Source organism: Carettochelys insculpta, chromosome 4, assembly GCF_033958435.1.
Source record: "Carettochelys insculpta isolate YL-2023 chromosome 4, ASM3395843v1, whole genome shotgun sequence".
NCBI classification, from domain to species: Eukaryota; Metazoa; Chordata; order Testudines; family Carettochelyidae; genus Carettochelys; species Carettochelys insculpta.
Window position 1 is genome coordinate 43,202,133 of NC_134140.1, and position 15,723 is coordinate 43,217,855.

At 40.8% G+C, this 15,723-nt stretch overlaps 1 protein-coding gene across 1 annotated transcript in view; it reads left to right on the forward strand.

Annotated features, from left to right (window-relative positions):
- WDR19 (WD repeat domain 19) overlaps positions 1–15,723 on the forward strand; it is a 123,013-nt gene that overhangs the window by 63,516 nt on the left and 43,774 nt on the right. Inside the window, exons 19-24 of the mRNA XM_074992613.1 lie at positions 7,932–8,042; positions 8,690–8,799; positions 10,080–10,137; positions 13,117–13,263; positions 13,354–13,436; positions 14,999–15,082. Coding sequence (XP_074848714.1) covers positions 7,932–8,042; positions 8,690–8,799; positions 10,080–10,137; positions 13,117–13,263; positions 13,354–13,436; positions 14,999–15,082 — 593 coding nt within the window. The remainder of the gene's footprint in view (positions 1–7,931; positions 8,043–8,689; positions 8,800–10,079; positions 10,138–13,116; positions 13,264–13,353; positions 13,437–14,998; positions 15,083–15,723) is intronic.

Below are 15,723 nucleotides of genomic sequence, written 5' to 3' on the forward strand. Positions count from 1 at the left end.
GATTTTTACTTCATTTGATTCTATATTATCCTTCACATATAGTACCACTCCGCCACCCGCACGACCTGTTCTGTCTTTCCGATATAATTTATATCCCGGTATGATAGTGTCCCACTGATTGTCCTCATTCCACCATGTTTCTGAGATGCCTATTATGTCAACTTCCTCCTTTGATATGAGGTACTCCAGTTCACCCATCTTATTAGACAGACTCCTAGCATTAGTGTAAAAGCATGTTAGAAAACTACCACTATTTATATGTCCGCCTTTCACAGACGTGGTGGATTTTTTTATGCACGATTGTTTCACATCTGATCTTGCCCATATATTATTTCCCACGTTCCCTATCTGACTAACTTCTAGGGAATCCCTGCCTATGGAGCCTCGTGTAAGAGAAGTCTCCGTCCGATCCAGGTGCTCCCCCGCACCAATCGGCTTTCCCCCACCTCTTAGTTTAAAAACTGCTCTATGTCCTTTTTAATGTTTAATGCCAGCAGTCTGGATCCACCTTGATTTAGGTGGAGCCCATCCTTCCTGTATAGGCTCCCCCTACCCCAAAAGTGTCCCCAGTTCCTAATAAATCTAAACCCCTCTTCCCTACACCATCGTCTCATCCACGCATTGAGACTCTGAAGTTCTGCCTGTCTATCTGGCCCTGCGCGTGGAACTGGAAGCATTTCAGAGAATGCCACCAAAGATGTTCTGGATTTCAGTCTCCTTCCTAGTAACCTAAATTTGGCCTCCAGAACATCTCTTCTACCCTTCCCTATGTCATTGGTACCAACATGTACCACGACGACCGGCTCCTCCCCAGCACTGCCCATAAGTCTGTCTAGATGCCTCGAGAGATCCGCAACCTTCGCACCAGGCAGGCAAGTCACCATACGGTTCTCCCGGTCATCACAAACCCAACTATCTATATTTCTAATGATCGAATCCCCCACTACTAAAACCTGCTTCTTCCTAACAGCTGGCGCTCCCTCCCCCGGAGAAGTATCCTCGGCACGAGAGGATACAACATCACCCTCTGGAAGGAGGGTCCCAACTACGGGATGGTTTCCCTCTGCTCCCCTTGACTGCTCTCCTTCCCTGAGCCTTTCATCCTCCGTAACAGCCTCAGGACTGTCAGATTGGAGGTGGGACAGCCCTACTATGTCCCGGAAAGTCTCATCCACAAACACCTCTGCCTTCCTTAGCTCCTCCAGTTCAGCCACCCTGGCCTCCAAAGCACACACTCGGTCTCTGAGGGCCAGGAGCTCCTTGCATCGAGCGCACACATACGCCACCCGCCCACAGGGTAGGTAGTCATACATACTGCACTCAACACAATAAACAGGATAGCCCCCACTCTGCTGCTGGGCTTCTGCCTCCATTTCCTACTCTAGTTATATACGAGGGTTAATTAAATGTTTCAGATAGAGGTTGTTATAAAGGATTTAGTTTAAGGGCAACAGAAGTAAGTCACTGGCTCCCTCCAAAACTCCCCTCTCCAAACTCCCTCCTGTTAGCACGCACCCTGTTTGCCAGCACCCGGTCGCAAAGCTCCCTGGTCGCTTACTAGCAGGGTTTAAGTGCTCAGCCTCCCTGATAGCTCCTCCCTCTGCCTACAGCTCAGCCAATCAGCACACGGTGTTTCAATTCAAACCTAATCAGCTTCCAACTGCCTGCCTGCCTGCCTGCCTGAGCACACAGCCTTTCAAACAAACAAACACACACTCAGCTCAGCACTCCAAACAAACAAACTCCAAACTCCAAACAAACACACAAGCCCAAAACCTCCAAATATAAGCAGCCACTTACCCCAAGGTGCTTTAGTTTGCACCTTCCTTCTCCTCCTCCAGGAGAGCCTCTCCAAACTCCCTCCTGTTAGCACGCACCCTGTTTGCCAGCACCCGGTCGCAAAGCTGAGGGCGACCAAAATAATTAGGGGGCTTGAGCATATGACTTATGAAGAAAGGTTGAGGGAATTGGGACTGTTTAGTCTGCAGAAGAGAAGACTGAGGGGGACTTGATAACAGCCTTCAACTTACTGAAGGGAGGCTGCAAAGAGGCTGGAGAGAGGCTGTTCACAGTGGTCACGGATGGCAGAATACGGAACAGTAGTCTCAAGCTGTGGTTGGAAAGGTCCAGTTTGAATGTTAGGAAAAACTTTTTCACTAGGAGGGTGGTGAAGCATTGGAATGGTCTACCCAGGGAAGTAGTGGAGTCTCCATCCCTGGAGGTGTTTGTCTCACCGCGACAAAGCCCTGGCGGGGGTAATCTGATGGGTTTGGCCCTGCTTAGAGCAGGGGGCTGGACTTGATGGCTTTTTTTAGGTCTCTTCCAGCTCTATTGTTCTATGATTCTATGAAATTATTTAGAAGGTCAGTATCATAGAGGGAAAGGAAAAGTAAGTATTGAGAAGCCAGAGCCTTACTAGAGGCATTATAGAGAATAAATGTCATAATTTAATTTTTTTTGTCCATAAGGTCACAGTAAAATGCTTCCATATATTAAGCCTTTTGTTTTGTTTACTACTTTTCATTGCTTTATTGATGTTTTACTTTTGCACATTCTGTATGTAAATGGTATATAATAATTTTGATTACTAAACTTCTAAATATACAAGTAATCATAAGTGTGTGTGTCATGAGGGAGTTTGTATCATTTCTGGAAACTAAACTTCTTCACTGGTATCTTAGTTGGAGATCCCTTCCAGGTGACAATGCATTCCGGTGCTATTTATCAAAGATCTTTGGGTAACAGGGCCTGGTTGTGTTACTGACACAGTGTCGCTGCATCGTGGCTATTAGAGCCTGGTTAGTCAGCATTTGCATGGCCTGACTACCTCAGTTCCTTTTCTACCACACTCAGCTGAAGACTGAACTCAGAATGATACCACTTCTCTCTGCCTAAAAAAATAAAGTAGTTTGCATAAATTAGAGCGGGTGTACACTACAGGGGAATATTGAATTAAGGTATGCAAACCAGCTAAGTTAATTGCATTGGTGGAGTCAATGTACCTTAATTTGGACTTCCACAGCATTTCCACTAAGGGAGGTCAAGGGGAGCCCTGTGCTCCCGTTGACTTCCCTTACTCCTAGAGGGGGACAGTAGTACCGCGGTTGACAAAGGCACCCTGTAAGTTCAATTTAGCATGTCCCTATACGCATGCTAAATCAAACTCTGGAAGATCAACCCTGCTGCAGTCGATCTTCCCTATAATGAAGGCATACCCTGAGGCTACAGTTACACTATAGTGCTCTGTTGAGAGAAGGTTTTTTGGGAAATCTCTTCTGACAGTGACTTCTGTCAACAATGTGCAGCCACACACAAAAGACAAACAGGAGAATATTCCACTCTGCCAACAGAGCAGCCGGACTGCCCAGCTGCTCTCTGGACAAAGCAGGCATCCAGAAACACAGCAGACAGGACTGCCTATTGTTGTGGATGCCCTGTCTGTCAAGAGAAGACACCCCTCCCCACCAAGTAGCCACACAGCTTTTTTGTCGATGGAGTCTGTTGACAGGAGCATTATGCTTCTTGGCTGAGAGGTAGAATGTTGCCAACGAAAGTGCTGAGTTTTGTCCACAAACTCTCGACAAAATGCATTTAGTGTGTGGACGTTCCAGCAGTTTTGTCAGCAAAACTCTAATGTAACCACAGAATCACAGCCTTAATGTTTAGCATATTCCCCTAGCTTTCCCTCGGGACTTAAAAAAAATCATTTTTGCTTTTTCATCTCCCATCCAGAGCTTTTCTGTAAGTTACCTTAGTGAGGGCCATGTTCTATCAAAATGCAAGCACTGCAGAAACTTGAAGGCCTAATCCAAAGTGACAGGAATCTGAGACTCAGGATGTTCCTCATGAAGAAATCTCTCCAGTCAGCATCTGACGAAGATGACCACAAGTCCTCCGCCAAAGGCTCCCCAGTGGGGTCCAAGTCCACAAGAACTACCACTCTGTTCTCTTGAGAAGAGGAAGAGATCCTCTAATTCTCTACAGAGGGATCTACCTAAAGGAGAAGCAATCCCCTTAAAGATCTTTACCATCAGTGCAAACAGCCCCAGAGTCAGTTCTTCTGATTCTCCGGGCACCATCTTCAATAGGACAAGGGTCAGATCCTCCATCCACAACTGGAAAAGCTCCATCTGAAGGTGTGGCTGCTCTATTCTTCCATTTACAGAAGTTAACCTGTTCAAAACAACTGAAGCGTTTTTTTTACTGAACAGCAGATGTGCCTCCATGTATAATACTTACCTGCAAAAATGGATTTTTTTTCCATATGCAGTTCAAAGGCACTACTTATCCCTGGCACCTTGCCTCTTTTTTATGGTACTGGATTACCTGGTAGAACTCAAGAACTCAGAATTATCATGTAGCTCTATCGAAGTACATCTTCATGTCAGTTAGCACCTTTCGCAACATAATCAATAGACTGTCTGTGTTTTCACACCAATTACACAACGTTTCCTTGCAGGACTGCACAACTTGTACCCTGAAATACATACCCTAATCCCCTAGGATCTCAATTTGGTCTTCTGTAGCTCCATGAGACACACTTCAGACCCCTAGCTACTTGCCCCTTTCTGCATATGTTTGAGAAAGTAGATTCCCTTACTGCAATTACATCTGCTACAAGGGTCCATGAAAGTAGCACTTTTGACCTATACACCATACAGTGTACTTTTTAAGAATTTCAGCTTCAAAGTTCCTTCTGAAGGTAGAATCTGCCTTCCCCCTTGACTAACCCGTACATCTTCCTACATTCTAACCCAAGCCACATGAAACCCCACAGGAAGTTTCTTTACACACACTCAATGTCAGAAGGGATATCACACTCTAGATACCAAAGACAGAACAAAACCATTTCATAAATCTCCCAGACCATTCGTCTCAACAACAGAACGATCCAGATGTGCAGCGATATATAAACAACTTTCCAAATAGATATCAAACTGTATTGACACATGCTATCAAAACCAGACCATTGAACCTCCTGCTGAGGTCAGGTCCCACTCCACTCGAGCCATGGCAACACTGCTGACATTCTTCCACAACGTGACGAGTATCAGAGAGGTAGCTGTGTTAGTCTGTATCTTTGAGAACAACAAGAAGTCATGTGGCACCTGATAGACTAACAGATATTTTGGAGCAGAAGCTTTCGTGGGCAAAGACCTGCTTCATCAGTTGCATGAGTCGGGGGGTGGTGTTCAGAGGGGTATTTAAAGAGTCGGGTCCCAGTAAAAGGGAGGGCCAGAGCTGACAAGGTCTATTCAATCAAGTTGGAAATGGCCCATTATCAGTAGTATGTATCAAAAGAGGAAAAAACAAGTCAGATCAGACAGGGGAGTATGGTCCATTGTCAGAGTCTAATGTGGAGCTGTTAACACCCAGGGCAGACAAGCTGCTTTTATAAGGGGCCAGCCACTCCCAGTCTCTGTTTAATCCTTGGTTGAGGGAGTCGAATTTGCAAATAAATTGCAGCTTAGAGATTTCTGTCTCCATTTGATTTTTGAAATTTCTTTGTTTTAGGACTGCTACTTTTAAATCTGTTGTTGAGTGTCCAGGGAGATTGAAGTGCTCTCCCACAGGTTTCTGTACATTATCAGCAATGACCTACTGCAATTTACATTGGCCAAACTGAACAGTCTCTACGTAAAAGAATAAATGGACATAAATCAGACATCAGGAATGGTAATTTCAAAAACCAAATGGAGAGAGAAATCTCAGAGCTGCAATTTATTTACAAATTTGACTCCATCAACCAAGGATTAAACAGAGACTCGGAGTGGCTGGCCCCTTATAAAAGCAACTTCTCTGCCCTGGGTGTGAACAGCTCCACATTAGACTCTGACAATGGACCATTCCCACCCACCGTCTGATCAGACTTGTTTTTCCCTCTTTTGATAAATACAACTGATAAGGGGCCATTTCCAACTTGATTGAATAGACCTTGTCAGCTCTGGCCCTCCCTTTTACTGGGACCCCACTCTTTAAATACTCCTCTGAACCTGCCCCCCACTCATGCATCTGATGAAGTGGGTCTTTGCCCACGAAAGCTGATGCTCCAAAATATCTGTAAGTCTATAAGGTGCCACAGGACTTCTTGTTGTTCCACAATGTGGAAATCTGTAAAGTTGTCACATGGCAATTCTGAATATATCTTTGCTAATCGTTATGCTACCGCACAAGACTCCAGGGTGGACACCATGCTTGGCCCACCATCCTCTACTATACTTGCCACTCCAAAGTCCCCTCTGCTTTAGGAAATATTGCTCTACAGTCACCTGGCATGGAGCACCCACAGGGACAGCACTCGAACAATTAGAGTTACCTGCTTTTTGTGATAACCGACGTTCTTTGAGATGTGGGTCCCTGTGGATGCTCCATCCACTGCCTATCCTCCTCCCCTCTACTTTGGAGTTCAACATAAGGACTCCATGGTAGAGAAGGAACTGCGGGTGTCAGGTCATGTATGGTTTGACACATTTCAGTGGCCGCAACACAGCTTATGGGCACATGTGGCCCAACCAGGCGCTAATGGTCAACAACACTGGCATTCAAAGAACTTGAGTTCTCACTTGGGCAGGGTGAGTAACCTTCTTTTTTTGCGTTTATAGCTTTTTGTGTTTAAGTAAGTAATCTTAATACGTTGCTTTAATGTGGGTTTTTAAATCCAAAATTAATAAAAACAATATAGGTATACAAAGTAATGTGGATTTTAAGAAAACAAAGAAGAAAACTGTAGTGTTTTTATATTTTCATTTTCCTCATTCCTTTTTCTTTTTTTTCTAATATTTGCATACTGTTCAAATATGTAATTAGTAGACTTGAAACTGTGTGTACACATACGATATAAATATTACAGAGATGATGCAGATACTCAGAATGAAGCATTTTATTATACTTTTTATTGAGAAATGTTTCTGATTGTTACCTTGTAACTTTCTAAGATCTCTGATTTGCAACAGTGCATCGTAAATGCGTATGAAAACAGGAACCGTTAGGCTATTGTATTGCAAATTGCTGATTTTGGATGGCTATAATGGTAATAACATTCAAACATTTTCTCATTTAAAAACAGTTGAAAAAAATGTATAACTCTGAATGCCTCTGCTGTTTTTGTGAAATGCCAACCGTCTAAAAAACTTGTGTAATTTATGTAAGCATTGGATTGATGTCCACTACTGCAACTCTTTCTTACATGAGGGCTACGTCTACACTAACACAAATCTTTGAAATGGCCATGCAAATGGCTATTTCAAAGATTACTAATGAGACACTGAAATGCATATTCAATGCCTCATTAGTATGTCGTGGGCTGCGGCTCTTTGAAATTGCTGCTTTTTGCTGCCTCAAGGCTCATCCAGACGGGTTCTTTTTTTTCGAAAAGGACCCCAGGAACTTAGAAATCCCCCTATTCCTATCTGCTGATGCATTTATGATGCACTGTTGATAGGAATAAGGGGATTTTGAAGTTCCTGGCGCCTTGTCTGGACGAGCCGTGTGGCAGCGAAAAGCGGCAATTTTGAAGAGCCGTTGCCTGTGGCATGCTTATGAGGTGCTGAATATGCATTTCAGAGCCTCATTAGTAATCTTTAAAATGGCCAATTGCATGGCCATTTTGAAGGTTTGTGCTAGCGTAGACACGGCTGATGAGAACCATTAGCTTTATTGGAAGTTTTAAAATGAGAACTTTAAAACAGCCCTTACATTTTGCTGACTGTCATGTGGTAGGGTAGAATCGCCCCTTTCCTATTTGATGGGAGCCCATATGTGTGTGTTGAGAAGAGTCCCAATTGTTGCGTAATAAGGGATGTTTTAACAAGTTGTATAACTGCATATCATTGTAGCAAAAGTGTGTGCCCTGTTTCTTTGGGTGAAGAGGATGATACGTGCAATAGGATTATCTTCTACACGGCTGTAACACTGATTATTTTTATTTACAGGGAATAGAAGACCACAACCTGTTAGCTGGACATCTTGCCATGTTTACTAATGACTTTAATCTGGCTCAGGATTTATATCTAGCATCCACCTGTCCCATTGCTGCACTTGAGGTACCCAATTAAGTTGCCTAAAACTTTGTCAGATATTACTTGTTTTTTCCTACCAATCTAATACATACTACTACGTGCTTCCTTTACTTGCTGATAATTCTGCTCAATTTTGTAGTATTTCTAAACATTTTGGCCATGTCTGCACTAGCCCAAAACTTCAAAAACATGCAAATGGCCATTTCGAAGTTTACTAATGAAGCGCTGAAATGCAGCAGATAGGAACAAGGGGATTTCGAAGTTGCCGGGGTCCTTTCGAAAGGGAGCCCCATCTGGATGAGCTGCGCTGCGCGGCGGAGAGCTGTGGCAATTTTGAAGTGCCACGGCTGCCGACATGCTAATGAGGCGCTGAATATGCCTTTCAGCGCTTCATTAGTAAACTTTGAAGTTTTGGGCTAGTGTAGACACAGGCTTTGAGTCATACTGATATGGATCTGTCAGTTGGTTAAGGTAGTATATGACACTTTTTATTACAGTATCGACTTCTTACCATCATCCATATTAAACTTTCTGAATCTAGCCAAGATGCTAACATTGATAATAAAATGTAAAATATTAGAAATTAGTATAATCCAGTATTTGGTGCTTAAATCAGAAGATTGGTTTTATTCCCCAAAAAGCTGACTTCAAAGGGTTTCTTTTGGTAACAGATGAGAAGAGATTTGCAGCATTGGGACAGCGCGCTACAGCTGGCTAAGCGTTTGGCCCCAGATCAGATCCCATTCATGTCAAAGGAGTATGCTATGCAGCTTGAATTCACGTATGTTCTCTTGTAAAGTCTTGTCATATTTTTATACTACTACTCCTATTAAGTGGAAAAATACTAGTAGGCTGGGTCTACGCTTGTGCCCCAAGTTTGAAGTGTGTTAATCAGGGTGACAGGAGATTACTAATGAAGTGTGTTGAATGTGCAGCACTTCATTAGGCTAATTCTCCCCTGTGGCAACTTCGAAGTGCCGGCATGCGTGTATCTGTGGGCACTTTGAAGTTCTCGCGCTACTTCGAAGTGCCTTCACTCCCCAAAATTTTCAGGAGTAAAGGCACTTCGAAGTAGTGCAGGCACTTTGACGTGCCTGTGGCTACACGCATGCCACACTTCGTAGCTTGACACTTTGAAGTTGCCGCGGGGGAGAATTAGCCTAATAAAGTGCTGCATATTCACCTCAGCACTTCATTAGTAATCTCCCATCACCCTGATTAACATGCCCCTTTCGAAGTTGGGGGCAAGTGGAGACAAGCCCATAGTGTCCTGAAAGCATTTGTATAAAACTGTTGATTTGTTTGAGCCACTAGAGCTCATTGTGGTGCTATTCCAAATCCCTGAGAAATCCCACAGTCTCTGCCAGGTTTATATCCTGTTCCCTTTGCTGTCAAATCAAGTTGGGTCACATGTTTGCTTCAACTGTGTAACTTTGAGCAGCCATTAAGCAGTCTTATTCTGGTAAAGTGACAGAGAAGGAGCTGTGCTAGTCTATATACTATCAAAACAAAAAAGCAGTCAAGTAGCACTTTAAAGACTAACAGAGTAATTTATTAGGTGAGCTTTGGTGGGACAGACCCACTTCTTCAGACCATAGCCATACCAGAACAGACTCAATATTTAAGGCACAGAGAACCAAAAACAGTAATCAAGGTTGACAAATCAGAAAAAAATTATCAAGGTGAGCAAATCAGAGAGCAGAGGGGCAGGGCGGGGGCGGGGTGTCAAGAATTAGATTAAGCCAAGTATTAGCTCTATATGTCTGGGGCCATGAAAAGATTCTTGTGCAGCCCCAATAGGTGATGCTTTCCAGAAGATTTCCGAAGGAAATGCAGAAGCACTGGGGGGCACATCACAAAAATGGAAATGTGCAGTGGCCAGCTCAAAAAGAATTGCAACTTAAATGCTGGAAAAATGTGATCATCAGATTAAATGTGTTTTTAATGAGTTGCATTAGATGATCCATTCCATTTATTGTTCAGCTAAGTATGCATGCTTAATATCTGCAACTGTTCATCCTATTAATATGCATCTTTACACATACATTTACTTTCTTTTAGGGGTGATTACGTTAATGCTTTGGCGCACTATGAGAAGGGAATCACAGGAGACAATAAGGTAACACTTCGATGATGGCAGTATACAAGTAATTACAATATACACTGAATCTTTTTGTTGCAGTATATTTAAATACAGGATTTTGTATTTTGAAATAATATAACTGTTCCTTTTGGAAGAACAATATTGATGAATTGCTGTTTTCTGTCATTTTACACACACAGAAAAATGGCATACTTGATAATAAGCAGTATTTTATTATGGAGCTGTCAAGTGATTAAAAATTTGGAATTAAAAGTAAAAAAGTGCAATTCAAAAGTTAATTGCGTTTAATTGGAATGTTAAAAATAGAATACCTTTTAAATATTTTGGGTGTTTTTCTACATTTTCAAATATTTCAAATATTGATTTCAGTTGCAACACAGTTTACAAGTGTACAGTACTCAATTTAATTTCTATTACAAGTATTTGCACTGGAAAAAATACTAAAAGGAATAGTATTTTTGAAATCATCTAATACAAATACTGTAGTGTAATTATGATCATTCAAGTTGAACCTACAAATGTAGAATTACATACAAAAAATCCTTCATTTAAAAATAAGATTGTAAAATTTTAGAGCTTGTAAATCCACTCAGTCCTGTTTCTTGTTCACTCAGTCGCTCAGACAAACAAATTTGGTTACATTTGCAGGAGTCAGGGAGGCTCAAAGACTTGCTGGGCCTCTGGGCAGAGTGCAGGGAGGGCCAGCTCCATGCTCCTGGAAGGAGTGAGGCCTCAAGTAGGACTGGCATATTAGGAGAGATTAATAAGGCTGGGACTTTTCAGCTTGGAAAAGAGAGGACTAAGGTGGAGATAAGGTGGATGTCTATAAAATTATTAGTGGTATGGAGAAAGTAAATAAGAGTTATGCACACCTTTCCATAATCACAAGAACCAGGTGTTACCAAATGAAATTAATAGGCAACACATTTAAAACAACAAAGAAAGATTTTCTTCACACAATGCACAGTCAACATGTGCAATTCCCTACCAGAAGCTGTTGTGAAGGTCAAGATTTTAACAGGGTTTAAAAAAAAATAACTAGTTAAATTTATGGGGGATTGATCCATCAATGGGAATTAGCCAGGATGGAGAGGGATGGTGTCTCTAGCTTCTGTCTGTCAGGGCTGTGAATATGCAAAAGGAGATGTATTACTTGTACTGTTCATTCCTTCAGAGGGCTCTGGTAGTGGCTTCTGTCAGTAGACTGCATACCTGGACTTAGGCCTTTGGTCTGACCCCATATGGTTGATTTTTTACAACTGAGTGGACTTGTAGGCTCTAAATTTTTGCATTGTTCTCTTTTTGAGTGAACTAATGTGACAGAAGAAATCTACATTTTTAAGTTGTACTTTCATGACAAAGAGATTGCACTGCAGTACTTGCATGAAGTGAATTGAAAAAGTTTGTCATTTTCACAGTGCAAATATTTGTGATTAAAAAAAGACAGCTTGATTTTAATTATAATACAGAAAATATTATGAAAATATAGAAAAATGCAAAATACTTGATAAATTTTATTGGGCATTCTGTTTAATAGTGTGATTTAAAATAGTGATTTATTTTTTTTAGCTAATCGTATGAGTTAGCTGCAAATAAGCGACAGCCCTAGTTGATTAATATTTATGGAAATAACATTGTAGTAGTGGGAAATTATTTTTAACATTTTAAACAGTTTCGTGATAATTATGTAAATATTAAGGGGGACAGTGTCAAAATAATAATATACTGAAATATGATATTTGTATAGATCTCAAGTATCACAGGGGTAGCGGTGTTAGTCTGGATCTGCAAAAGCAACGAGGGGTCCTGTGGCACCTTATAGACTAACAGAAATGTATGAGCATAAACTTTCATGGGCAGAGACCCACTTCGTCAGATACATCTGACGAAGTGGGTCTCTGCCCATGAAAGCTTATGCTCATACATTTCTGTTAGTCTATAAGGTGCCACAGCACCCCTCGTTGCTCTTGTATAGATCTCTGCTCCCTTTCTGTCGTCAGTAGTTCAGTAAACAGAATAAAACAGAGAGTCCAGTTTTTCAAAACAAAAGAATGCTTGCTTGTGTGTATTTTTAAACCCAAATGTGTGACTTCGTGAGGCTAGTACCTTGAGAGAAGTCCAGTTACAGGTTGAATATTCAGCGCCTCATTAGCATGCTGACGGCCGCGGCACTTCACTTGCCCGCAGCTCGTCTACATGGGGGTCCTTTTCAAAAGGGCCCTGCCAACATCGAAATCCCCTTATTCATATCAGTATCGACAAGCTGCGGCGTGCTAATGAGGTGATGAATATTCATTTCAGCGCCTCATTAGTATTCTTTGATTTGGCCATTAGCGTGGCCATTTCGAAGTTTTCTGTAAGTGTAGATGTAGCCATAAAGTTTGTTTACAATCCCCAGTCCTGCCTCTCAGCGTTCTCTGCTGTTCTTTGGCTGTAATTTACCCCTAAATGTCTTCTAAGAACCCAGTAAGTAGTGGAAGTATTGGTGATGCACTAGAAAATATTGACCTCACATCGTCTGGAAAATTCTCTTTTCCAGCACTGATCGTGTCCCAAGGGTGCCAGATGAGAGGTTCAACTTGTAGAAGCAAATAATTTCCCTATCTTTTTCTGTTCATCTGTGTTAATATTTTCTCCTGTTTTTAGTCCCTTTTTGAAACTTATCTTTATCCTTTATGCCTGGCCCAGTGAGTTATTTAAAAATGAAAGAATAGATGAAACTTCACCAGAAAGTTACCTAATGTGGCCAGGAAGGAATACATAAGCTTCTCCACAATTAATGGCTCCATTATTTAATCATAAGTACTGAATATTACCTTTACAGAAAATATTACCTTTTGGTTTATATTTTCTAGACAAGAAGAGATTTTGACCTGAGGTCAAGTGGTTTCTGGTTGATGTATTTCACTGTTGTTCCAATCATTGCAATGGCTTCTGTAAAATCAATATTTTTTGTACTGAAAATATAGTTATTACTTTACTTTTTATTAACAGTACCAGGAGCATGATGAAGCTTGCCTTGCTGGAGTGGCTCAGATGTCCATTCGAATGGGAGACATTCGTCGAGGAGTTAACCAAGCTATTAAACATCCTAGCAGACTGCTAAAAAGAGACTGTGGAGCTATTCTGGAGAGTATGAAGGTATCCCTAGCAATAGAGACAGCATTTAATAATATGATGAATTCACTGGCTACAAGTAAATTAACATTTGTATAATTTTCATTATTGAAGCAATATTCAGAAGCCGCCCAGCTATATGAAAAGGGGCAATATTATGACAAGGCAGCATCAGTTTACATCCGCTGTAAAAACTGGTAAGTGCAGCTTTAATGATGTTTTACATTTCTTAAAAGCTGATCACATTGTAGTGCCCTTTGAAAAGGAACAAGGCTTCCTGATCACGTTGACTGTCATCCAAACCATGTGCAAACCTGCTTCCTTAGGGGCCATTGATTTAAAAAGGTCCAGGGATCCAGCCACCACTACTACAGCAGCAGCAGCAGTAGCTGGACCGCCAGGACGTTTAAATGACCTCCAGAGAACCAGATGCTGCTTAAGAGATGGCTGGGGAAGGCTAGCCCCCAGCCCTGCCCCCTCTGCCTGAGGTGCTGCCTCTTCTGGGGGTCCAGAGCCATCTCCCACCTTGACCAGGGCCCAGCAAAGTCTGTTGGCTGCTCTGAATATGCATCTGATTAAACAGTCTATTTCCTTTTCCTGGGAAAAAAATTAAAGTATAATTTACACACTGAATCTTCAGAAACACAAGTTGATGTAAATCAAAATTTGTTTAAAAAAACCCCAGAAGTTAAACTGATCAGCAAACTTCTCTTTATTATTATGTTAGCTTAATTCTATAACTGGTCTTTAAGTGTCTTTGTGTATTACACACTTTGAATCCTTTTACTTGCCTAATTATGTTTAGTTCATTAAAGTTTCTTGATTTATAAAAGATGATACATCTGGAAGTGCAGTACAGCCTTTTGGTTCTAGGCTGCCCATGGGTCAGAACTGTCCAAAAGTAACTGACACCATATGGCTGTTTGGTGTCATTTTCAAAATGAATTTGGTCCTTGTTCCATTCCTAGGGAGCTGGTCTCTACATAAGAGAAATACCACCATAATCTGACTCTCTCTAGCAATTTCTGCAGATTGAACAAGAAGACAGATATACCTTTGCCACATGAGCTAGTACCTCCAAATCAGAATCAAGACCCTTTGGGATAGTGCGGGGAGAGCTTGTATTTCTGTTGTCAGTACTATGCCTTTTCTTTGAATAAATGAGAGTAAGGCAAAGTCCAAATTGGTCAATCTAATACTTTTCATAAACAGAAACTACAGATTAGAGCCTCCAAAGTATATAGCAATGTAACTTGTAATGATTTTAAATGCCTAAATATCTCTGAAGATTGGGAACTATAATCACATTCAAAATTTAAAACAAGAAAGAAAGCATATTCTATTTCTGTATGGCCCCTTTACACTGTCAGAGCAATGTAAAATGGCCCAAAAATGCTCAGTAACCAATTGTTTACCAAATTACCAGTTTTTAGATAAATGCATATTTTTGAAAATTTTAAAGCACTTTCAAAGCTTCATATATATAATAGAAAATAACATATTTGTAATGCAAATTATCATGTTTAATTCCCTTGTTCATTTAAATGAAATGAGACCACTTTTACATACTAATTTTTGCCTTCATTATTGCTTAAGTATAAGGTCCTGTTGTCACTGATATTAAGGCTGCGCACATTTGTTAGTCACTTTTTCTTTTCTTTTGCATATTTCTATAAATATGCTTATAGTTTTTTGGTAAGACATAAAAAAAGAAAGGTCACATTTATTATTTGATTACTTTATTATCTTGGTTTTTTAGGGCAAAAGTTGGTGAGCTTCTCCCTTCTGTATCATCTCCGAAGATTCACTTGCAGTATGCAAAGGCAAAAGAAGCAGATGGCAGGTGCGTTTAATTTCCAGAATCAAATGGCCAAGGGTTTAAAGCTACAGAATGCTAATATTCAAAGTTTTGTTCATAAACAAGTATACAGAGTGAATACTATTACTACTATGGCCCCTGTTCATCTCGAGAAATGGTGGTTAGCAGCGGTGGTGAGGGTCTATGGGCAGTGTTTGAGTCTGCAGCTTCTCTCATTGCTTATCCATCCACTGTTGGATTTGCACGGTTGATTACAATTTAATACAGTGTTCATGGAAAAATATGAAAATCAAATATTCTGCAAATGTCTTAAAACTTGAGAGAGATTGTGCTTCTGACTTGGAAAGAAATAGCTCTGCTTGATTATCCTTGGGTTAAGCTTTAAAAAGCTATTTTTTAAAAAGTAGTATGAAAGCTGTTAAGTACTATAGCTTTGTTCATCATTTTGATGCACTGAAATGTATTTTTCTTCTAAGGACTCCTGAGTTTTTATAAAAAGCCATGATTAGTCTTCCTGGTCTGGGAAATAAGGTGGTTTTTTTTGTGTGCTTTTTGCAATAAATTACAGTAACACTTTTTCTAATAATTGGGGATAATTGTATAATTCTGTAATTGAAAGCTCAACTAAAAGATGTGAGTGATAGTTCATAATATGTCACAATAAG